Source organism: Grampus griseus (genome assembly GCF_964374135.1).
Source record: "Grampus griseus genome assembly, chromosome: 20".
Taxonomy (NCBI): Eukaryota; Metazoa; Chordata; class Mammalia; order Artiodactyla; family Delphinidae; genus Grampus; species Grampus griseus.
Window position 1 is genome coordinate 53158522 of NC_139014.1, and position 24173 is coordinate 53182694.

The 24173-nt window shown below is 49.6% G+C and overlaps 2 protein-coding genes across 4 annotated transcripts in view; both read left to right on the forward strand.

Annotated features, from left to right (window-relative positions):
• PHF12 (PHD finger protein 12) overlaps positions 1-17652 on the forward strand; it is a gene marked incomplete at its 5' end in the record, with an annotated part of 39734 nt that extends 22082 nt beyond the window's left edge. For 2 of the 3 annotated variants that reach the window (XM_082679417.1, XM_082679416.1), the window contains 12 exons: positions 1953-2346; positions 3525-3645; positions 4871-5003; positions 7084-7248; positions 9893-10051; positions 10670-11465; positions 12657-12782; positions 13463-13606; positions 14493-14591; positions 15312-15394; positions 15984-16122; positions 16488-17652. In XM_082679417.1, the coding sequence (XP_082535543.1) occupies positions 1953-2346; positions 3525-3645; positions 4871-5003; positions 7084-7248; positions 9893-10051; positions 10670-11465; positions 12657-12782; positions 13463-13606; positions 14493-14591; positions 15312-15394; positions 15984-16122; positions 16488-16822 (2694 nt within the window). In that variant the 3' untranslated portion in view covers positions 16823-17652. Of the gene's footprint in view, positions 1-1952; positions 2347-3524; positions 3646-4870; positions 5004-7083; positions 7249-9892; positions 10052-10669; positions 11466-12508; positions 12534-12656; positions 12783-13462; positions 13607-14492; positions 14592-15311; positions 15395-15983; positions 16123-16487 lie in introns of those variants that run through there. The other variant, XR_014298346.1, reaches the window with a different exon arrangement.
• Positions 17653-19984: 2332 nt separating this feature from the next.
• On the forward strand, positions 19985-24171 carry DHRS13 (dehydrogenase/reductase 13). Its single transcript, XM_082679558.1, has 5 exons — positions 19985-20211; positions 20305-20423; positions 21467-21590; positions 21771-22082; positions 23514-24171. Exons 1-5 carry the CDS (start codon positions 20085-20087, stop codon positions 23954-23956), a joined length of 1125 nt encoding a protein of 374 aa, XP_082535684.1. The 5' UTR covers positions 19985-20084; the 3' UTR covers positions 23957-24171.
• Positions 24172-24173: the final 2 nt, after the last annotated feature.

A 24173-nucleotide genomic window follows, 5' to 3' on the forward strand; every position in this document is an offset into this window, starting at 1 on the left:
CTCCACCCCACACTAATTATACACCAAGCAACTTTCCCTTGTTGTGACGTCAGCCTCTTCCTGGCCCCTCAACATGATGTCACAATGAATGATTACTTCCTTGGTTGCAGAAACAGGATGAGATGATTCAGAGATTGTGGTTTATGTGTGTAACAGTTTTCAGCCTTTAAGAAGAAGGTAAACAATTAGGCAGACCTTTATTCTTCAATGTGTGCATAGGGTTCTTATTGAAGCAAGCCAAGGCCAAGTCAGCCATCTAACCACAGCTGTAGTTTAATATCTCTTGAAGTCCACAAACCAGGGTGTCCTCCAGCTTGTCCTCCTTCCAAGATCTCTACCTGTGTGTCCCCAGCTAGATTAGAGTGGGGCCAGTTAGAGTCACCTGCCAGCCAGGAGGCCTTTCAGAAACTTGCCACTCAAAGAAGCTGGACTTGAAAGGGTTGGGAACAGCTGTGGCGGAAGAGATGAAGCCAGGAAAAGAGGATGAAGAAGAAGAACTAACATTGTTTTAGTGCTCATCATAGCTGGGTTTTTACATGTGTTATCTCATTTAGCCCATACAGCCAACTATGGGTACTGGTGGTATATTCTCCTTTTTTTTTTTTTCTCTCTCCCTTTTTAAAAGGAAGAAACTGAGGTTCACAATTGGTAGAACTTACCCAAGTACTCAAAGGAATGGACACAGCCAAGATTTGAACCAAATTCTGTTTCGTTCCAAAGCCCTATTACTTCTTCATCAATTTTCTGGAAACAGAGCTACTTTCTGGGGATTATATTATAGTATGCCTTTTTCAACAGAGTGTGCTTTTCCTGAAATGCCACTCTGACCTGCTCTCAGATGGACCTCTATGCCTACCAGTGCCAAATCTGCCCTTTGCACCATCACCTCTACAGCCCTCTGGCCTCCTGCGGTTACAGTGAAGTGGATTGAAATGATACATCCTGTGGGCCTCATCAACCTCTGATGTTCGGGTTTTATTCCTAGTGGAGGCTAGATCTTCCCCCAACTCAGAGCCATCCCTTTCATATATGTGATGCTCTTTATCTCTACCGTATCCCTGAGAGGAGGAGAAGAAAGGTCTTACTAGTCTCACTTTACGCATAGAGAAATTCCTGCCCTCCGGCCTGAGTCACCTAAGGTCATAGGGAATCAGAGGCAGAACTGGGACAAGATCCCAGGTCTCCTGACTGGAGACCAGTGCTAAACCTTCATTTGACCACTCTATTTGGAGCCCTGGAGGAAAATGTATTATCAGTCATTCAGTCCTACTCTGTACACTTAATCTTTTTCCATGTCCCCACCTTTCCATTCAAAAAGTGTCACTGTCAGAGTTCTAGTTAAACTTGAGACATTGAAAGCCGCCGTTCTTGGACGCCATGATTGCTGGATCACTGCCCTCCACACACCACCCTTCCACCTTGTGGTGTGGCTGCCTTGCAAGTCAGCACCCAGCCTCCCTAGACAGGGAGCTCTACTTGCCTCTTTTACTTTTTACCTTTGCTTCTGCAGGTTTTTCTGTATTTTGAGCAAAGTTCTTAAAACCATTCAGGGCACTCCGAGGCAAACAACAGTGCTCTCTTTGATTCTCTACGTTATTCTCACTGTCCTCACTTAGTCTAAGTTTATTCTCACAATTAACGTTTTATCCCTTTACCGCCCCCCCACCTCGTGTACAGACACTGTGTATCATATGATGTGTGGTTTGTAAAATTGTTTCTAACTTTTGTACTTTTTGGTGATTCCCTGCTGCAGTGGTTTTGCCAGCTTTAGTTTAGTTCAGCTATAGTTTTGTCAACTTTAACAGACCATTGTTCCAAGTCCCCACCCAGGTGGATGAGTCTCTGATATTAGAGACTTCCGTAATTTTGGTTAGTGGTCTAGCAGGACTTTGTAGCATCCATCTCTATTTTGTGTCACTTTGTGTGATGGGCCCACCTGTTTATTTGCACAGAAACGAGAGCAGAAAAAGGAGCTGGGCCACGTCAATGGACTGGTGGACAAATCTGGCAAACGGACTACATCCCCCAGCAGCGACACTGACTTGTTGGACAGATCAGCTAGCAAAACTGAACTCAAGGCCATTGCCCATGCCCGGATCCTGGAAAGGAGAGCCAGCCGTCCTGGCACGCCCACATCCAATGCCAGCACAGAGACCCCCACCTCTGAGCAGAATGATGTCGACGAGGACATCATCGACGTGGACGAGGAGCCAGTGGCAGCAGAGCCGGACTACGTGCAGCCCCAGCTAAGGCGCCCCTTTGAGCTGCTGATTGCTGCCGCCATGGAGCGGAACCCCACCCAATTTCAGTTGCCCAATGAACTGACTTGTACCACTGCACTACCAGGTTAGCCAGACTGTCATATCCTCTCCCCTACCCTGGCTTCCCCAAAGGACTCTTGTCCAACCAAAGGGCTGTGCAGCCTGTGAGGTGTAGCCTCACAGGTGTAGTTGGTGTCCGTGTAGCCACTGTCTCAGTTTCCTGTTCTTGGTTCGAGATCTTTGCAGGTTTACAATGCTTGCTCAGTTTTCTATTTTCCACCCTTCCCAGTATCACTTTAAAAAACAAAAAAGGTAATACACACACATAGTTCAAAAATCAAAAAATATAAAAAGGGTTACAATTAAAAATTTCATACCCATCCCTGTCTGCCATTTGCCTAGTTTCTACATTCCTACCCCTCACAGATAACCACTGTTTGGTTCTTATGTATCTCCTAGAATTTCTTTATATAGATGTACCATAATTTATTTAACCAATTTCCTATTAATGGAAATTCTGGTTGTGCTTAATCTTGTGTTACCACAGATACTGTTTCAACAAATAATTTTGTAAATACATCATTGTATACATGTAAATGTATCGGTAGGATAAGTAGGATAAATTACTAATACTAGAATTGCTGGGTCAAAACTATGCATTTATATTGTTTTTAAACTATGCACTTGTAGTTTTGATGGATATTATAAATTGCCCTCCATTCCCTTTTTTTTTTTTTAATCAACTCATGGCTTCTACTTGTTACCACAAAGCGTCTAGATCTTATTTTCTTCCCAGAGAAAGTGAAATTGGCAGGCTTAAGAAACCTGCTGGTCAGTAGGATGCATACAGACTCAAAGCTTTTCTGCTTTCTATAAAAATGCAGTAAAATTATATTTTTTTTCCTCAGCCACCTTCACAGAATAGTCTTTATTGACCATTAGACCTGGGTATTTCTATTTCTTAAGTCACCCGTATCTAACCTAGGTTTCTGACCACTTCATGTCTGCAAAACATTTAGATGTGTTTCTGCCATAGAGCAAGTGACTTGTAATCTTAGTTCTGACTTAATATCTCCCTTTTCCTCCTTTCTCATTCTTTTTCTCCCTTCAAACCAGCCCAGGGGGCCTCAGAAAGAGATGCATGTCCAGGCCATGACACATGCTTTTACTAAGACCTGTTCCTCGGACTTACTGTTGTTTCCATATCCCGAACTAGGAACTCTCCATCCAGGAGAAATTCAACACCACCAATTTCTCTTCTAGGTTCTAGCAAGAGGAGAAGAAAGGAGGAAACCACAGGGAAAAACGTTAAGAAGACACAGCATGAGTTAGATCACAATGGTCTTGTTCCCTTACCAGTCAAAGTCTGTTTCACGTGTAACAGGTATTTTTCTTTCATAGCAAGAGGCTCTTCCTCATATCTAGCAAATGTTTTTTTCTCTCTTCTATTGTCTTTTCCAAACCATGTGTGTTACATATAGATAACCCATATTCTGATGGTATGAGTACAAAGAGACTGAGTGACTAATTGACCAGAGCCTTGAATGTTGTAACAAAAAATTCTTGAAGAATCACGGTGCGGAAGTACTGTAAACCGTGTTTATAGAGGCTAGAACGAGAGGAGTTGGACTTAAAATGAAGCATGAGATATTTAGACTGGCTAGCAGGAAGAACTGTGGCCAGCAGAGACACACATCCCTGGAAAAAGGCAAATGATTTCTAAAGCACTAAAGATGAATTTTAAAGTAGTACAAATATCCATACTAGCTGGTATGCCTCAGACTGGATGACTTCCAAAAGCCTCTAGGCTGCCCCAGTTGTAGCTTCCCTGGGACGCTGGTTCCCTTCAAATAGGATCTCCTCAGTGATAGGAACCAGCTGCTTCAGTTACCGAAGCTGGACTTGTTGGCTTGGATGTGTTAGAAGGGCAGGATAGCAGGAGAAAATAGCTATCAAAAAGAAATGTTCCACAGCAAAAGCTATAGGGAACCAGATAGTAGAGCAGCAGAACTCTGAGCCACACCCAAACTGTGTCTCCAGAATAGCTTAAGGACTCACTGTGTATCGTAGTTACAAATCATGATTGGCATTAGCTTACATGCCCTCCCTTGATCTATGCTTACACGAATACATTACAAAATCATTTTTCCAGCACAACTCTCTGGTTGTCAGTTTTGCTGAGTGCTTCATATGGAAGAGAAGTCTTTTCCTTTTGTAGTATAAGACTCTGGAAAGGTTGCTAGTGGTTTTTTTTTTTTTTTTAAACTGAGGTAGTTGCTTTCTTTTAAGGAGTAGAAAGATCAGAGCAGGGTTGGCTGTCTTCCCCCAGTGGGTATCAAGCATTGATCATTCCTGCTGTGACAACCACTTTAGCTCTACTCCAAAAAAATTCACTTCTCTACATTCCTCTTAGGAGAGAGAATAATGAGGAGCCTGGTGGTAGCCCCCAACTTCATCCATCTTCCTAATGGTGAATGTAACGGGATTATTGGGGAGGAGGGTGTGGGAGAACATTGTTAGGATTAAGGAAGGGATGCTGTTCCACAGTGCAGAGTTTGTTTGAATTCTCCCACCTTGCCATAGAAATGGCCTATATCTCTTTTTTGCAGGAGTTGTCGCGTGGCCCCTCTTATCCAGTGTGACTATTGCCCCCTCCTGTTCCACATGGACTGCCTCGAGCCACCGCTCACTGCCATGCCCCTGGGCAGATGGATGTGTCCGAATCACATCGAACATGTGGTGGTAAGCACAGCAGTGTCCTTCAGTCCTCTGTGGGCACAGCTGGGGCATGGACTGATTCAGTGGAAAGCATAGTATAGTCAGCTTTGTACCAGAGTTCACTTTAATCTCTCAGACACTGGTTTCTGCAAACCATCCTACTCAGTTCTGATTACTTTGACATGCCTCAGCTGTGCATCTAGCCTTTTCCCGCAATGCCTTGTTTCAGTCGCACCGACAGACTTAACCCACTAGTGCTTGGTTGTTCGTGAATAATTTCCTCTGTAATGAATTAAGCAGTTGGTTTTACAGCCCTAAAAGGGGGAGTGCATTAGACCCAACCTTATGCAGATAAATGCTCTTCCATATCTTCTTGCTTCTTGTTCTCAGAGGGAACAAACTAAGAAAATTCTAAAATATTTATTCTCGTAGCACTGGCAGTTAACTGCCCAGTAACTTTGGAGAACTGAAGAATTGACACAGATAACAGTATTCCAGACAGTCAGCCACTTACTGAACACCTTTTGTGTCCTACGCACCACATGAGGCTCTTGCCCTTCTCTTCCTTCTTTACAAAGACCTTGTAAGGACACATAATAGGTGTTCAGTAAGTAAGTTGTTGAATGAATGAATGAATGGTATGAGGGTGCTATTATCTTATCTCCCAGGAGGTTTGGTTACATTTTCCAGACTGCTTCCCGGGGCTAGAATAGAACTGTAATTTGCTATCTCCAAAAGAGGCTTAGGACATTTCCTGATAGGCACGGTCACTCAGAAGGTTGAATGGGAGAGGGCCTCAGGCGGAGCAGCTCCCTTATAAGAGCAGCCTTTCCAAATTAAAAGGGTAATTGCTTAAGACATTGTCCCTCAGATGATGATAACCATGGAATGACTGCTTGCCTTCAGCATGACAGTGTGCTGTCCACTTTGCACCAAGAGGAACTTCAGTTATAGACTTGCACATAGGGAGAAAAGGTTTGTTTGGCCCTCTTCATTTGACTAATGCCACTCAGAAAAGTTTACATAGGAGGAAGCCTCTCTGCGAGGCTCAGTGGTCTTGTTTTTTTTTTTTTTTTTTTCCAGTGGTCTTGTTTTGCCTCTTGCTGAACCAGAAAAACCCAACCATGAGCAGTCAACCCAAATATGAATCTGTAAGAGCAGCTTTCCAGCAGATGAGAAATTATTAATTGGGTGGCTTTTTATTAGCCACTTAGGGGTTTTTCCTAATGTACTAGGTAGGAAGCTGCCACATAGATCTTTTTTTTTTTTTTTTTTTAACATTTATTTACTTGGCTGCATCGGGTCTTAGCTGTGGCAGGCTGGCTCTAGAGCACACAGGCTTAGTTGCCCCGCGGCATGTGGGATCTTAGTTACCCCACCAGGGATGGAACCCACGTCCCCTACATTGGAAGGTAGGTTCTTAACCACTGGACCACCAAGGAAGTCCCCTTTTCTTTTAATTAATGTGTAGGGGACCAGATGTAGAAGAGGAAAAGAGGCCTCGTTTCTTTGTGCCTTCTCTATGCAGCTGCACAAACTTTTCTTCCCTCCTTATGGCCTCTGAGAGCAGTCCAAGGTTTTCTGCCTGCTGTAGAGCAAGGCTCTGTTATCCAGATGGGTTCACTAATGTTCCCTAGTACCGTGGTGGAGGAATAGGGCAGGAGACACAGTATTTTGGTGCTGATCTCACCTGTCAGCCAAGCTCCCATACAGGAAACAGTCTTGCTTCTGGTGGGAGAAAATCCCTTGCTAGGAAGGGAGTCTGGAGCGCTCTAGGGCCAAGGCCTGCATCTCTGAACCCTATACGCTGGATAGTCGACTGTCAGAGGCTGAATTTGGAAGGGCACTTCTTGGCTAATTCCCTATTCTTGTACCCCTCAAGCCTCCCCAGGGAGTAGGAACTAGGCTGGACTGGGCAGGGTTAAGGGAGAATGTCTCATCCATATTCCCTGGCCCTCTGACGGGAGTGTTGACATACCAGCACCTGACAGAAGGAGCCCATTTGGCCCAGGGCTTCCTCTTTTTTAAAAGTAGAGCATAGAGTTAATTGGGAGGGGGATGCGTTCTGAACTTCACTGCAGGAGTGTGTCTGCTCTGTCCCTAGCTGAACCAGAAGAACATGACGCTGAGCAATCGGTGCCAGGTGTTTGACCGTTTCCAGGACACCATTTCGCAGCACGTTGTCAAAGTGGACTTCCTGAACCGAATCCACAAGAAGCACCCTCCTAACCGCCGCGTGCTCCAGTCGGTCAAAAGAAGAAGCTTGAAGGTGAGTCACAACCTGGTGCAGGCAGGATGTGGTCTCCGATTGCCTTCCTGGGGTAGACAGAGGATCATGGTCCCAGTTTTACAGATGGGGAGACTGAAGCCCCTGAGGTCTGTCTGTGGTGTCTTAGCAAGTAATGAATGTGACCATCATTTTAATACTTGGGGTTGGTGGTCAGGAAACCCGCAAGTGGGCCTTCAGACTCGGCCAGGTTTCTAGTTCTCCTAAGGATAAGTGCCCTTTCAGCCCCTCCCACCAAACTTAGGTGTGCTCTGCTTTTACTGCCCCTTGCCTGGCACTCATTACATCTGTTTCTGTTAGATGGCCCCTTTCCCACAGCTGTCGGGTGAGGGGAACGTGGGGGTGATTAAGCAGAAGGCCTTATGGAAGGTGAGGAACTATCCATTTTTCTGGGCTGCTGTTAATATATCAACCAATACTCAAAAAATTGTGACACTGGTACAACTTGACATTTGTATGCATTTGACAGCTGCTAAAGTGTCCACAGAGATGGACGGGAGTATTTCCTTCATTGAAAAGCGTTTGGTAGTATTGAGGCTCTCATAAACCGTTCGGTCTCATTCATTTAACCTAGAGAGCACAACACTATATACCTGAAAGTAAACTTGATTTTTCTCTTTTGAAATAATCCTGCAGACAGTCCCATGCACCAATGGAAAACAGCAATTCTCAAATATGGCCACTTGGTGGCAGCCACACTTTAAAATCACTCATCACACTTTCATTGGGTGTCAGCGCTAGCAAGATGTTAACTGTTGAAAATTGTATAACAGACTCTTAACTGTGTAAATATTTATGCGTCAGTAGAAACACCAGTTTTCCAAAGTTAAATTAAGGTGTTTGCAGTTGAGGGTAGGGTATTTTGGAGGTGACGTGCCTCATACCTTAGTTAAACATCTAGAGCTAAGAGTAATCTCAGCTGTGTGATTCACCATGTGCATTCGGAAGAAAGCCTGGCTGCTGAAGTGAACAGGCCAGGAGGCCCTGATAAAATCCTGTTGTTTTATGATGCCCCCTCCCCCTTTTTAAATGTTTCCTTATTCTTGAGGAAAATCCAAGGGTATGAGTTACCTGAAAAGCATTTTGTTCTTAGACAGTTTGAGAGTGAAATGAGGACTGTAGTACCAGAGGACAGTGGCAGGGAACTGCTCCAGCTCTGTTCTGGAACATTGGCCTTCATCCTTGATGTATAGCAGTGCAGGCAAAATCAACTGAGACCTTCATATCTTATCTTTGTTGTGGGTTCCTCTTCCCCCCACCCCTTCACTCTTCCCGAGGGCCAACCTTAGGCTAGCCTACTGCCCCATTCCTCCACTTCTGATTCCTGGATGACCTCAGACAAGCCCACAGCACCAGCCGCCACTGTTAGTGGGGATGACTCTCAATTTCATGTTCCTTGCCTTTCTCATCATATCTAGATTCATATCTGCCTGCCCATCCCACAGACACCTCAGTCTCAGCCTGCCCAAGACCAAAAGTCTTCTGCCTCCAAATCTGCTCTTCCTCTTGTATCTTCTGTTTCAGTCAATGACAGTGATCTCTACACAGTCCCTCAAACCAAAGTTCAGCTCTTCTTCCCTTATCCTCTGTAAGGACTTGGTCACCAAATCTGTTGGTTCTCACATGTTTTCCAAGTCCACCTCCCCTACTTTTAGTTCCCCTTTGTCTGCCTGGAAGTTTGTCCTCAACTTCCAAGTCTCAGCTCAAATACTGCCTTCCTATGAAATCTTCCCTAATCCCAAGCTCCTGCCCCCCCAGACAGAAATAAGCACTCTCTGTGTTTTTTATAGCTCCTTAGACATGCCTGTCTTCTAGGACCCATTTACATTGTATTGTAATGTTTCTGTGCTTATCTCCCCACTAGACTGTGAGCTCCTTGGGGGCAAGGCTTAAGTTTTGTTCATCTCTGGATCTCTAGGACTTGGCGTAGTGCCCAGACTCAGGAGGCGCTCAATAAATGTTGATTGAATGTATGAATGACTCTTTGCTTGTATGGCTCTTTCATTCATACGTGGTGTGTTTCAGAGTGTGTCTTCTGTCTTTCTGCAACAAATAGGTCTTCAATTGTTTTGTGAGTCATGAATGAATGGATGAAGAAAACTGACATTGATTGAATGCTTATCACGAGATAGGCCTCACGCTGAGCATTTCCGCTGTGAATGTGACCTTATTTAACTTTTTATCTCTCAGATACTGCTCACTCATCTCTCAAATTTGATACTGATCAATAAGAGCCTAGAGTACCAATTTGAAGTCCTGTCCAGTGGCCATCCTATACTTTTTAGGCCAAAGCAGAAGGCAGCATGCCAGAAGGCCTAGTTTCTGCAGCCCTTGGACCTTGGTGAAGAAAAGTGGGAGACATGGCTGCTTTTTCCAGTTCTGTGCCTTCTCAGGCTAGTGTGTGTGTATGTGTGTCTGTGTGTGTGTGTGTGTCAGAGTCAAAGAGATGGAGGTATAGGACAGTAGCAGCCCACTGGGCCTCCTTGTCCTTGGTGGACACCCTAGTGGATGATTTCCCCTTGGGCATCGGCACCACAAACAGAAGAGCACGGCCAGGGCAGAATCCACTGGGCCTGTTGGCACTATCACCCTCTCCTTCCTCCTTCTATCTATCTATCCTGAACAGGTTCCCGATGCTATCAAATCTCAGTACCAGTTTCCACCCCCTCTCATTGCACCCGCGGCCATTCGGGATGGGGAGCTGATCTGCAATGGGATCCCTGAGGAATCACAGACGCACCTTTTGAACTCTGAGCACTTAGCCACCCAGGCAGAGCAGCAAGAGGTGAGTGAAGGCAGGGCCGGGATTCCAAGTCCAATCTTCCTTCCACCTCGCCGCAGCTGTTAATTGGAAGTCATTCTCATCCCCATCTTCTGCAGCCCCACCCTCCCCCTCCCTGAGCCCCCCACCACCACCCCGCCCCCTGAGTTGAATGTTCCAGAGAGAACCTCTGGCTCACATCCTGAGGCAAGTAAGAGAACTACACAGTCACCTGGTCTGCTTCTCTCCGTCAGTCCCCCAGTGTGCTGTGAGACGGGCAAATCTGTCTTGTAGAAACAGATCGGTAGACCTATAGAGAAGTTAGGTGACAGTGCTGGACACACAGCAGGTGCTTGGGTGCTTGCTCAATATTGGTGACAAGGTGAGCCTTAGGGGCAGAGTCAGAACGGGAATCCCAAGCTCTGCTGACCAGGGTGTTGCCTGCCGAGTATACCAGCAAGCCGTGCTTGGGAATGGAAATGGAACCCTCTCAGGAGCCAAGCACACCCTCTCTGGGCATTCGCGATGGGACCTCGGAAACAGTGCTTGTCAGCTCTGCTGTAGCCCTGGCCGCTGTGGCAGGAAGGACCAGCGCCTCCCAGGCCTCTCACCCTCCTCTCCTCTCCTCTCCTTCCGTTGCAGTGGCTCTGTAGTGTTGTTGCGCTCCAGTGCAGCATATTGAAACATTTATCTGCTAAGCAGATGCCTTCGCATTGGGACTCTGAGCAGACAGAGAAGGCTGATATTAAGCCTGTTATTGTGACTGACAGCTCAATCACCAACTCCCTGCAAACAGCTGACAAGGCACCTACACCTTCCCACTACCCCTTGTCCTGCCCCTCAGGGCTTAGCACCCAGAATTCCCTGAGCTGCTCTCCACCCCACCAGCCCCCAACCCTAGAGGACATCAGCTGCAGTTCTTGTGCGGAAAAATCCAAGAAAGCCCCCTGTGGGACTGCCAACGGGCCAGTGAACACAGAGGTGAAAGCCAATGGCCCACACCTCTACAGCAGCCCCACTGATTCCACGGACCCCCGGCGACTTCCAGGCGCCAACACCCCCCTACCAGGCCTCTCACACCGGCAAGGCTGGCCTCGGCCCCTCACGCCACCAGCGGCTGGGGGGCTTCAGAACCACACCGTCGGCATCATTGTGAAGACAGAGAATGCCACTGGCCCCAGCTCTTGCCCCCAGAGGAGTTTGGTTCCTGTCCCAAGCCTACCCCCTTCCGTTCCCAGCTCTTGTGCCAGCATCGAGAACACCAGCACTTTGCAAAGAAAGACTGTCCAATCACAGATAGGACCTCCGCTGGCAGAGTCAAGGCCCCTGGGCTCAGCCCCAAGTGCCACCCGGGTGCTCACTCCCCCCCAAGCAGCAGGAGATGGTATCTTGGCCACAGGAGCCAACCAACGATTCTGCTCACCAGCGCCATCGTCAGGTGAGTGCTGCTCAGCCTTTCATGCTCTTCCTGGCAAATAAGACTTAAGATTCAAAAAACACGTGTATCCCTGTAAATATGTCAGAGGACTTCGATATCCGTATTATTTGTCCTCCCCTGTTTCTATGATAGAAGAGAAAGTACATGTTAACTTGTCCCTATTTTGTAGGCGGGACTGCTTAGGCTCTGAAAGTGATTTCCTTAAGGTAACCTACCAAGTCAGTGCAGGATTCGAACTGTGGCCTGGGTCTTCTCACTCCACCTTCCCGCACCTTCCAGGCTTAGTCTTCTTCCTGTTTTGTTCCTTCACCTTAGAGGAAAGCAGCATGCTCTCTGGAGCCACTGTGGTCAGCCTGAGGTTCTGGGTGATGGCTTCAGTGTTTCACGATCCACACCAGAAACTAGATCCACACCTGATCCAGATTCTCAGAGAGAGCTCATTTGAAGGAATTTCCATGTCAGGGAGTGCAGATGCCCGCAGAGGTTGGTCTGGCCCAAAAGCTTGCCCTCGGGCCACATTCCAAAAGGCAGTCCCTTAATCCATACTTGGCCTGGTGTAGACCTGCTCTTTCAGCTGTCCCCAGTCAGCATTCAGGACCTCAAGGTTGCTGACCCCAGCATCTGAACCAGGTTTCAGATGCTGCTGGAACCCCCTGTGGTCTCTCCCGTCTGAACTGAAGCTGGCCTCCTAGTCAGCTGGGAGTCTCGGTAACCAGGTGACTGTGACTTCTCTGCATGGGGGCCCCTGGTCCCAGGATGGCCCCTACTCTCAGGCTCTTTTCCTGTTCTGCTTATCTCTTAATACCAACCTGCGTAGATTTTGCACCCTGTGAGTCCAACTTGAGTGCGCAGGGATTGCAGAGGCAGACACCACTTATTTGAATGAGCAGAGGCAGCAGGGAGGTAGTCGCGGCCCAGCGAATGAAGCTGTCCCACCACGTTCCCCAGAGCAGTAGATTTCACTTGTTCTCGGTGCTCTGGAGACTCCTGCGTGCCCGGGTGCATTGTCGTTCCATCTGCCCTTCCTCACCACACGTTTTTAGCTCTAGGAGTTCCAGAGCCTATGGGGTGAGAATCAAGAAGGGAACATCACCTTGGGTCCGAAATCCAGACCTGTCTCAGCAGTGGGGGATTGGACCGGTGGGTTTCCCTCAGGCGACGTAAGTAACAGTCTTCCTGCTCCGTCCCCAGATGGCAAGGTCAGCCCCGGCACGTTATCCATAGGAAGCGCTTTAACCGTACCCTCTTTCCCAGCCAACTCTACTGCCATGGTGGACCTCACCAACTCACTTCGAGCATTTATGGATGTCAATGGAGGTGAGTGAGTGAACTGCTCTGCCACCAGCGACTGTGGTGAAGGTGCTGCCCCTGTGCAGCATTCAGCTCATTGAAAAGGGGACAGAAGGGATGCCTGATCTCAGAGGGCTGGGAGGTGGGTCGGGGAGCGGGGTAGGAAAGAAAGCCCCTTCTCCTGTTTCGAAGGGAGAGCAAAGCCAAGCTGAACCAGTGAGAAGAGAAGAAAATCACTTTAGGCAGATCATCTGGACTTGAAGAATAAAACCAGGAGGAGCCTTGCTCCCAAAGGAGGGATCTCATCTGTGAAAAATCCCCAGAGTCAGGGAGAACTGGGGCAGGTCTTGATCTCTGTGAACAGGGTGGGTGGAAAATCCAAGCCTCAGTGTCAGACATCTGGGCCCTCGCCCACAGGCAGGCAAGTGGTTTGTCTCGCTCCACTTTCTAGGACAGCTGTACCTAACATTAAGCTACCCCACTGCAGGAGGCATCTGCACAGGCTGCGTTGGCGTCTGTCTCTCGCTGCAAATGGCTAGTGAGGTGCTCAGCTCCAGATCCTTGTACCACTTTGTACTCTGTGTTGTTTTAAGAAAATCACTTGGCTGGATTTTAGGAATGCTGAAATAGTTGCTCTGTGATGCTCACCTACTTCCGCATTCCATTTCCTCCTCAGCAGCTTTTTAATCTTTCTCTTTGGTTAATAGAAATCGAGATAAATATGCTGGACGAGAAGCTGGTCAAGTTTCTGGCCTTGCAGAGAATACATCAGCTTTTCCCCTCCCGGGTCCAAGCTTCACCGGGCAGTGTCGGGGCACATCCGCTGGCTTCTGGAGGGCACCACACAGAAGGTGCGCATGCCCATATCTGCCACCACACCACACCGTTAGATCTACCCTCTGTGTGTGTGAACAGCCGTCTCCTCTCCATGGAGAACCTCAGCTTTCAGTATCTCAGTCCTCCATGTATGCCTTTACTGGGCTTAATAAAACACCGTGGTTTCTTTTCTCAGAAAGCAGAAACAAGATGGCAACCACAGCTTTCAGAACAGGCTCGGGAAAGTCTGCTGTAACTCTTTCATACGCGTCCTCTTTGAGGCACAGAAAGCAGCTATGAGCGCCTTTGGGTATTTGTGGTGTACTTTCTGCTCAATCGCTCTCAAATATTTGAGTTAGAAGAGTTTCCCAGAAGGTTAACTCTGCTTAGGATAGCCCTTTGAGCATTAGCCATTAAAAGCCATGCTGCTTAGAAGGTGGTCCCCAAACCAGTAGCATCAGCATCACCTGAGAGCTTGTTAGAAATGCAGAGCTCAGGCCCCACCTCAGACCTATGGAATCAGAGTCTGCATTTTAACAAGAACCCTAGGTGATTCATATTCAAAATTAGAGAAGCATTGGTCTCTGCCTTCTGGGTTTTTTTGCACAGCCTCCCTATAGTATCGGTTGGTATATCCCTGATAAACCAACAAGCAGCCCAGGTGCTTCAAGTACTATCATCCTTGAGTTATATGGTCATCTTCAAAGATGGTCCTTCTTATTACCCATGTGGGAAATGCTGTAAGTGGGGAGAGGAAGCCTCACCCTGAAGCAGCCTAGTGTCAGATGTGAGTTTGGAAAGATGGCTCATCCAGTGGGATTATTTTCTTCAGGCCATCACCAAAGGTCCAGGTTCTGTTGATTTATGTTTGGGCCCCAGGTTCTGTTTCTGAATGGTCACGTCCCTGTGTTTGCCTTGTAGTGCCGAGAAGGGAAGTACAGGCCCGAGCTGTGTTCTACCCTCTCTTAGGGTTGGGAGGAGCTGTGAACATGTGCTATCGAACCCTCTACATCGGGACAGGTAAGCCAGCTGGGAGAGGTGCTGAATCTGTTCGGCCCTAAAGATTGATACTCTTACCCACAGAGGCTAGAAAGGGAGGGAAGCCCTCTCCAGGGCTGACGGGTTTAACCCAGCAGACGTCTGGACAAGAGGGACTAAGAAAGGAGACCATCAACTGCTTGTCTTCCCTGCTAAAGGCCCTTTTGCCTTGTGCCCAGTGTGGCATCAGGAGGGCTGAACGTCAGCTCTGACTGCCACCCAGTGAGGCATTTTAAACACTGCAGGAAATACCTGAGGAGAGGGCAGATGCTTTGTCCCTGGAGATCTTTGAAAAAGTGATGGGGCTCACACATATCTAACACTTACTTAGTTAGCCCTACATCTTGTGCAGAGGGACAGATGAGCCCTTAGCCTAGAACTTTCCCTTTCAGATGATACGGTTTATGGGCCCTGCACCCCATCTTGTGCTCTCCTAGAAATACCCCATCCTCTTCAGTAGCTCACTGCTCTCCTCTGGGCAACAGCACATGTTCTAAAGCAGATGAGCTGGTGGGGACAGCTGTTCTTTAACAGGGGATTAGAAAAGACATCAGTTTTTGTTCAAAAATACAAGGAGAGGGCCCTGAGCTACCTACCCCTTGAGCTCCCGCCCGGAAGTTCCCTGGCCCCTCACCTCCCCCACACATACCCCTGACAGTCTGTTCTCTGCCTTCCTTTTCCTCGCGTCCTGCCACCTCACAGGAGCTGACATGGACGTGTGCCTTACAAACTATGGTCACTGTAACTACGTGTCTGGGAAACACGCCTGCATCTTCTACGATGAGGTGAGGGTGGGGACGCGGTGGGAGAGAGGTCTTCCAACATGAGCCCTGTCCCAGGCGCCGGGGTTTGTTCAGTGCCCTGGGGTGAGGGGAAGGGGATTGGGGGTCCTCTCCTTTTCTTCCCTCCCCGTCATCCCTGGAGAAGAGTCTTGGTGTGAAGGGGCATCCTACCCGGCTACCCGCTCCCCAGGAGCAGGGCTCCCATTTCTCCTGAGGTTGGTCAGCAGGCCCAGCGCGGGGCGGAGCACCCTAAAGCAGGGGAGGGGGCCATCATAGGAGGAACCAAGCCCTCTGGGCGTGTCCCTGTGAGTTTCATCTTCATCATCACGTGCTGGTGAACATCATTTCACCAGGAGCCCGTGCTGAGGAGGCAGACTATTGCGCGGGCGGGGGGCGGGTTAGGAAGGAAACTTCCTTGAAGAGGTGAGTCTTGCGCCCCATTCGAAAGGGACAGGGAAGGGGGGCATGATTGGGGAAGAAAGAGGGAGCTCCCCAGGTAGAGCAGCACAGCCTTCTCCATGTGTATTCTCTCCCCTTAGCCCCAGGCCCCACGCAGCAGACCACACATCTTATCTTCCCCCCTCCTTCTCAGAATACCAAACATTATGAGCTGTTAAACTACAGTGAGCACGGGACGACGGTGGACAACGTGCTGTATTCATGTGACTTCTCTGAGAAGACCCCGCCAACCCCCCCAAGCAGTATTGTTGCCAAAGTGCAGAGTGTCATCAGTAAGTTGGAGCAGAGGCCTGTGGCCACAGAACCCGCCATGTTTGGACACATTCTCTAATGCCTCAGTCAGGGTGGCTCTGGCTTGCTGCCATGACCTGCTGTCTCTTGCCTTCCTGGTCCCGTTGGCCAGGTTCTCCGTGCTCGTGGGCCCAGGAAAGGCCACAGAGAAGCATGTGCTGTGCAGCCCCACGTGTGTACACACCTACCTGGGGACTTCAGACTCCACCAGTCCTTTCTGAGTGCCCCTCACCCCGAGTCACGCAGCATTTAGAGGGGGGAGGTACAGGGGCCCAACCTTGGCAGACAGCCCCGGTGGGTTGGCTGCTCACTGTTCCTCTCCTGTGACCTTCCCCCTTTTTCCCAGGGCGCCGCCGGCACCAGAAACAGGATGAAGAGCCAAGTGAGGAGGCAGCCATGATGAGCTCCCAGGCCCAGGGGCCGCAGCGGAGACCCTGCAACTGCAAAGCCAGCAGCTCGAGCTTGATTGGGGGCAGTGGGGCCGGCTGGGAGGGCACGGCCTTACTGCACCACGGCAGCTACATCAAGCTGGGGTGCCTGCAGTTTGTCTTCAGCATCACTGAGTTTGCGACCAAACAGCCCAAAGGCGATGCCGGCCTGCTACAGGATGGGGTCTTGGCCGAGAAGCTCTCTCTCAAGCCCCACCAGGGCCCTGTGCTGCGCTCCAACTCCGTTCCCTAGGACTGGCGGCCACCCGTCACCCGCCCTTCCACCCAACCCAAGACTCCTGCAATGCAAAAATGTACACAAACCAAGCCCGGGGTTTTTTCTATACTCCACCAGAAACCCTTCAACTACAATCTTTGCATGAAATGAAGAAAACCTTTTGACTTTTTTAAAAATCCTTTTTCTTTTCTCAAGTTCTAGGGGGCATTTGCACATATATTTGTACTCAACATTTCATGGGAAAGCGGCAGACCGAGCTGAGGAACAGCGTGGGCAGGGAGGGGAAGGCCAGTGGTCTGGACACCTCCTCCGACACAAAACCGTTCCCCACCCACCTCCTGCTCCCTCCCCCTCGCCCGCCGTTGTAAAATAATCAGAAACTTGTTCTATTTTGTGGCAGTGACAATAGTTTTATATTAAAAGAAAAAAATACAGTTTTCATACAGCAAAATCTATACAATATCATTGTTTTATTTAATATAAAGATCGCTACCCACCCTCCTTCCATGGTTCCCACCCTCCAGGTTATTTTCCCTTTCTGCAGCGGTTGCACTACAGGTAGCTACTGTGTATTATGGACAAATGAGAAATGAATTCTTTTTCTGGCTGTCCATCTATTTTATTTCAAATAAGGAAAAGTGTATTTGGATTTTGTGTAAATACATCTAGTGATGACATTTTTTCAATGTTTTTTAAAACTGTACAGTACTACATGTGGTAGAGCGTTTTCTTCAAATTGTCTATTGTAGCAAAAGCGTTTTTGTCGTAAACCTGTTCTGTCTCCTTTTTTTGTTCTCCTGCCACTTCTCTCCTCTTCCTTCCACCCCGACAACTAGTACCGATGTACATAGTAATTGTAATGTTTTAGACTTTACAGAAACTTTCCTGTATTCTGTATATAAAAAAACAAAAATACTTCAAATTATGTTTTCTGCCTGTCTGTCCTACCTGTCATCACCCTTAGAGGGGACCCTCCCTGAGGCCCTGGTCCCACAGTCTCATTGAACAAGCCTCACTCCCAGATGCTTAGTCCTCAAGGAAAGTCAGGAGAGGGGAGGCGCTGGAGAAAAGTGCACCTAAGGTGGGAGGGAGAAATGGGAGGGGACGGGTGCAGCTGTGAAGGGGGGCTGTTCTGTGGCTTTGTGGGTGACTTGAGGGAGTTCAGAGGGCTTGATCATTTGACACGATCAGATTCTGCAAGAATCCAAGAGTGTGCAGATCGCTGCTCCTCCTGGCTCCAAAAGCAAGACATTAAAATAGAAGATGGCATGAGACCTCTGCATTCTGGTCTAGAAGCTTTAACCCAACGAGTTGGGGCTGCCTTTGGTTCCAGTTGTTTGTTATCATATTTTATCCAGCTATTCTGGGGGAAGTCATAACACCTGGTTCTGTTTTTTTCTGCCTGGAGCCCTTAGCTGGGCATGGAGGAATTCATTAATATATTCCAGTATCACTCGAGTTCCTCCAGTTCCGGCCTTTGCCAGGCCTTGGTCTTGGTCTAGGTCACTTGCTGTGAGCAATCACCAGGGCAGATGTGGCCCCTGCCTCTTGGAGCTTAGAATCTAGTGTGGAATTTTGATTCGAATGTCTGGAGAACATGAAAAAGGAGAAATCCAATCTCTAGACTCAGCCGTGCCACAAGTAACGTGACTTGCGATCACAACTTTACAACTGTAGTTCCTCATCAGAAGATGATTCTACCCGTTACCTTAATTCTAAGGCCCCCAAGCACCCTCTTTTTAAACCAAACTATTTCTTCCTCCTCGTACACTTACCTAAGAAACTTTATCTGAGAAGTTTTTCCTGAAGACCATCTCCTACCCCTTAAAGAATACATCTGTGTGTATGCCAGCACTGTTAGAGTGGGTGGTACCTGTTCGCATATCAGGATTTTGCCTTGGCGGGGGTGGAGAGCGCATCCATTAATTTCATTAATATTCCATCCCTAGCCTCATCCCACAGTGTCAACACTTGAACACTGAATCCACAGTGCAGCTAAATAGGAAACTTCCCCATGGAATGTGAGGTCTGGCCCTGGCTTCCACCTACTTGTCTAGCTTTGTCTCCACCACTCTCCTACCCCTACCCTAATGGGCCTCTTGAACTCCTTAAGGACAAAAACATTATTCTGCTCGGTATTTCCAAGGCTATCTGCACTGCCGGGCATGCCCTAAGTGCCAAACAATGGGTGCTAAATTGTACTAGATTTTTTTCTCCTTTCTCCTGGCAAGTCACCTGGCCAGGAATACCCTTACCCATGCCTCCCTAGCTGTCCCCACCCACTTTGCCATCATAATCACTTCCATTCAGTGATGGTGCTTCTTTACCTATTTCTACCACCTGTGAGAATTTCAGAGACAAATTGCCTCCTGAAGGTCAGATAACAGATTTACACTCTCTTCCTGCTTCCCTTCAGAAATGGAGGGGTGGGGGAGGCAGGGAGATAGACAGCTAATGAATGAGTGACTCCTGACAGCCCTTAACTGATGGTGCCACCCTGAACACACTGTGCCACCTCTGGCCTCTTTGGGAAGAATCCCAGAAGCTGAGGGCTGAATATGAGGATTAGGAATTGACGGGCTTGTGTTTACTGAGAGCAGAGCATCCAGGACTGGACTCGCTCTCAGACACAGCAGCATTCATGTACCCACTCCTCTCCAGATGGGCAGGATTGCTATTTACTGACACCCAGAGGGCTCTCACATCTGCTTAGCCCCTGCTGCTCCAGAGCCCAGAACAAAGTACAGGTACATACGAAGACGGTCACTCAAGCACCCACTGACAGACTACAGATGCATGCACACACCTGGAGGGTCTCGAGGCCCACAGATTCACACACCTACAAGGTGCTCACATGGGCACACACACACAGGATCCAGAGGCACGCACACAACCTAAAGGGCGATCCCAGGATCCATGGGCACATTACACACCAAAAAGTCATTCACGCCCTCCCTAGGGATTCATGTACATACGTAGAGGGCGCTCCCAGGGCCCAAGTGCACACATGCACCTAGGTTTTCGCACCAGCACACACCCAGAGGACGCAGACGCACGCCTAGGGGGCGCTCCCAGGGCCCACGCGCACACGCACGCACACACACCCCCTGCCCTGCCTCCCGCCCCCGTCCACCTCAGCCTCCGCCTCCGCCTTCGCCTTCGCGAAGCCGAAGAGCGCCTGTCGCCCTTCCAGGCCCGTGCGGGGCGATCCCGCAGCCTCCAGGCGGCGATCCAGGGCGGCTGGAGGCCTGAGCGGGAGCCCGGAGGCGCGGCCGGCATGGTGGCGCTGCTGCTGAGCGTGGGGTTGCTGCTGGGCGCCTACGTGCTAGTCTATTACAACCTGGTGAAGGCGCCGCCGTGCCGCGGCATCGCCAGCCTGCGGGGCCGCACGGCCGTGGTCACGGGTGAGTGCCGGCTGGCGGGCAGGGGGCGGGGAGGCCGGGACGGAGGGGGCGGTGGCCCGCGGGCTCAGTTCGGTTCCCGCCCGCCCTCCGCAGGCGCCAACAGCGGCATCGGGAAGATGACGGCGCTGGAGCTGGCGCGTCGGGGAGCGCGCGTGGTTCTAGCCTGCCGGAGCCGGGAGCGCGGGGAGGCGGCCGCCTTCGACCTCCGCCAGGTGAGGGCGGGCGGGGCCCGGCGGGACCGTGAACAGAGGACAGTCACACCTGGGACACAGGGGTGAGCAGAGCAGCTCGGGGCGGGTTTGGAGGAAACGCAGCCCCTGAAAGGAGAGTGCGGCTCGGTTCGCCAGGTGCAGAAGAGGGGGTGCACAGGTCTTCTGGTCACACAGCAAAAGGGCACCAGAAAAAAAAAAAAAAAAGGGCACCAGACCTGAAGGAATTAATTGCTATTCTAAGACATTTAAGGACCGGTAGAAGTTACATTAATGAAAGAGTCGGAAAGGGAAAAGCAGAGGGAACAGCATACACAAAGGCCCTGAGGCAAATTAATTGGTCTGATTTAAGAAACCGATTAAAAGGTTTAATGAGCCTGGAACACAGAGTATGAGGAAAAGAGGCAAAATGAAGGGGCTGAACACTCTGAGCCAGGGCCAGGTTCTGAGGGCCCTTACAGACCCTACTGAGATCAGACTTTATAGAATGGGCAGTGGAGATCCAGTGAAGGGTCTTCCACAGGGTCTGGACTGTCAGAATAGCCTTTTGGAATGAACCCCTTGGTGGCCGTGTGGCGTCTGGTTTGGAGGGGGTAAGGGTGGGTTGGAGGACACCAGTGAGAAGTCTGTTGTAGAGTTTAGGGTAAACAATAATGGGCAGAGGGTATGATAATAATAATAATAATAATAATAATAATAATAATAGCAAGTGTCTATGCACGAGTGCGTGCCAGGCACTGTTCTAAAGATTTTACATATATTAACTCATTTAATACTCACAATAGCTCTGAGACAGGTACTATTATTATTATTCCCACTTTACAGAGAACTAAGGCTCAGAAAGATTAAGCATCTTGCCCAAGGTCTCACTCTAGTAATAGGCAAAGTCAAGGTTTGCATCCAGTGTTCACACACTTATCCACTACATTCTAACGCCTAGGGGCAGATCCTAGTAATAGTAGGAGTTGAACTCTCAGAATTTGGTGCCTGGGGAGGGGGAAGAAGAGAAGGGTGCATATGACAGCCCAGCCCTTGCCACTCCACAGGAGAGTGGGAACAATGAGGTCATCTTCATGGCCTTGGACTTGGCCAGTCTGGCCTCCGTGAGGGCCTTTGCCACTGCCTTCCTGAGCTCTGAGCCACGGCTGGACATCCTCATCCACAATGCCGGTGAGGGGCAGCAGGCCCTGCAGGGGGGCGGCGGGTGGCCAGGGGGCAGCCGACCCCTCCAGCCAGGCTTTGCCAGGGGACATGTGGGAAGGATGCCCCCTACCACCATCTCACATGGGGGACACCGAGGCCTCCAGGAATCCCTCTGGAGCAGTTGCTCACACCTAGCCCCTGCCCCAGGGATCAGTTCCTGTGGCCGAACCCGGGAGTCCTTTAACCTGCTGTTGCGAGTGAACCACATCGGCCCCTTCCTGCTGACACACCTGCTGCTGCCCCGGCTGAAGACATGCGCCCCCAGCCGCGTGGTGGTGGTATCCTCAGCCGCCCACCGTCGAGGCCGCCTCGACTTCACACGCCTGGACTGCCCAGTGGTGGGCTGGCGGCAGGAGCTGCGGGCATATGCCGACAGCAAGCTGGCCAATGTATTGTTTGCCAGGGAGCTCGCCACTCAGCTTGAGGGCACTGGCATCACCTGCTATGCAGCCCACCCAGGTGAGACTTGGCTCTCTGGCTGCTCTGCTGTGTTTTGATTCCCCCTCTCCCATCCTCGTCCCCATCCCATGCTCCCCCAACCTCTCACTGAGCCACAAAATCTCAGGGCAGGAAGGAAGTCTGGTCCAAGGAGAGAACTGTTCCTTGCTGATCTTGAAGCTAGGCTCTCCTTGTCTGGGTTTTTCCTCTCACACCACAAACTGGGATGCTGACTGCTAGGTAGGGTATGGCAATGAATAAGGCCTAGGTTCTCACCCCAAGGAGCCATCCACATGACTGAACTGACTATAACATGATGATAATGATGATGTTAGCTAATAATTATTCATTCCGGGAGCATTTACTGAGTACCTACCATGTTCCAGGCATTAATCTCAATGCAGGGGATGTAGCAGTGAACAAAACAAAGACCTTATCCTTGTAGAGTTTACATTCTACTTTAGAGAAGGGGGAGACAGCTAATAAATAAATATATACGGTGACAGGTGGTGATAAAGTGCTACGGGGCAAGATAAAACAGGGTAAGGGGACTAAGAAATGACAGGGTTGGCACAAGAAAAAGAAATGTCAGGGAGTGCTATTTTTATCTATGGCAGTCAAGGAAGATGTATCTGAAAAGGTAACATTTGAGTAGAGGCCTGAAGGAGATGAGAGAATGAGGCATGAGGTTTTCTGAGGAGAAGAGTTAAAGAACAGAGTAAATAGCGAGTGCAAGGGCCCTGAGGCAGAAGTGCCTGGTGTGCTTGAGAAAGAACAGGGAGCCTGGTATGGTTGGAACAGAGTGAGAGCGGAGAGAGTGGCAAGAGATGAGGAATAGATATGGGCTGGGTCATCCGGGGTCTGCGGGTCCACTGGAAGCATTTTGTCTTAACAGTCTGAGTGATTTTACTGATGACTAAGACCCATCCCTGCCTTTAGGGAACAGGTTCCAGGATAACAAGATTTGCCCCACCCGTATTACCATACTGCATATTAGATAATCATTGCCTAAGGCTCATTAGTAACTATAATAGTGACAATAATAATTATAGATAACCATTATTACACTCCATGCCTCTAACGTCCGAAACAGTGTCTGGTCTACTACAGGTGTTAATAAATGTTTGCTGATTAAACAAAGGAATAGGAAAAAAGATGAGCTAGTAGAAAAGGTGGAGAGAGTCAGAATTGTTCCAGGCTGGGGACACAGCATGAGCAAAATCTGGAAGATGAGGATATATAAGGAGTTTGGATGGAGAAGAGGAGCTTGCTGTTAGAAACGAGTGAGGTCACCTTGTCGGGGCCCTAAATACTACCTGGTAAATACTACCTTGGTTTCCCTGGAATTGGACTCTGTTCCCCACTCCCTTGTAGCCCTATTCTTGCTGCTTTTACCCTGGGCCCTCACCCACTGTCCTCCCTGCTCCTTCCTTCCTTTCTTCCTGTCCACAGGGCCAGTGAACTCGGAGCTGTTCCTGCGCCACGTTCCTGGATGGCTCCGCCCACTTTTGCGCCCAGTGGCTTGGCTGGTGCTGCGGGCACCGCGAGGGGGTGCCCAGACCCCCCTGTACTGCGCTCTGCAGGAGGGCATTGAGCCCCTCAGTGGGAGATACTTTGCCAACTGCCATGTGGAGGAGGTGCCCCCAGCTGCAAGAGACGACCGGGCAGCTCACCGGCTATGGGAGGCCAGCAAAAGGCTAGCCGGGCTTGGGCCTGGCGAGGGTGCCGAATCTGATGAAGATCCCCAGCCTGAGGACCCATATTCTCCGAGCAGCCCCCACCTTGAGGAGCCCACGGCTTCTGAACTCTACCCCAGCCCTCAGAGTTCACCAGACTTGTCTAAGGTCATGCGCCGAATTCTGGTTAAAGCTGAACCTGAGCTCCAAACCTCCTAACCCCCAGGCCGGGAAGCTTTCCAGGGCACTTGGTGGGCCTTGAAAACCTTAGCTGTGTGCCAGGCCACGCACTGGGCATTGAGAGGGTTGCAATTTTTACCTCCATGGTTACCTTCTGGGGCTTCAAGCTACATCCTGGACAGCTCGTTTCCTGATGGAAGGAAATAAAGGGTGATGATTTCTTCCTGAGAGTGACCGTAGCCCCAGATTGAGAGGT

What these genes read in the sequence shown, in the direction of transcription:
- DHRS13 (XM_082679558.1), top strand. Translation starts at nt 20,085, where the DNA reads ATGGTGGCGCTGCTGCTGAGCGTGGGGTTGCTGCTGGGCGCCTACGTG. An exon ending in CCGCACGGCCGTGGTCACGG is followed by an intron (nt 20,212 to 20,304) that starts GTGAGTGCCGGC and finishes CGCCCTCCGCAG; the next exon opens with GCGCCAACAGCGGCATCGGG. An exon ending in CTGCTATGCAGCCCACCCAG is followed by an intron (nt 22,083 to 23,513) that starts GTGAGACTTGGC and finishes TCCTGTCCACAG; the next exon opens with GGCCAGTGAACTCGGAGCTG.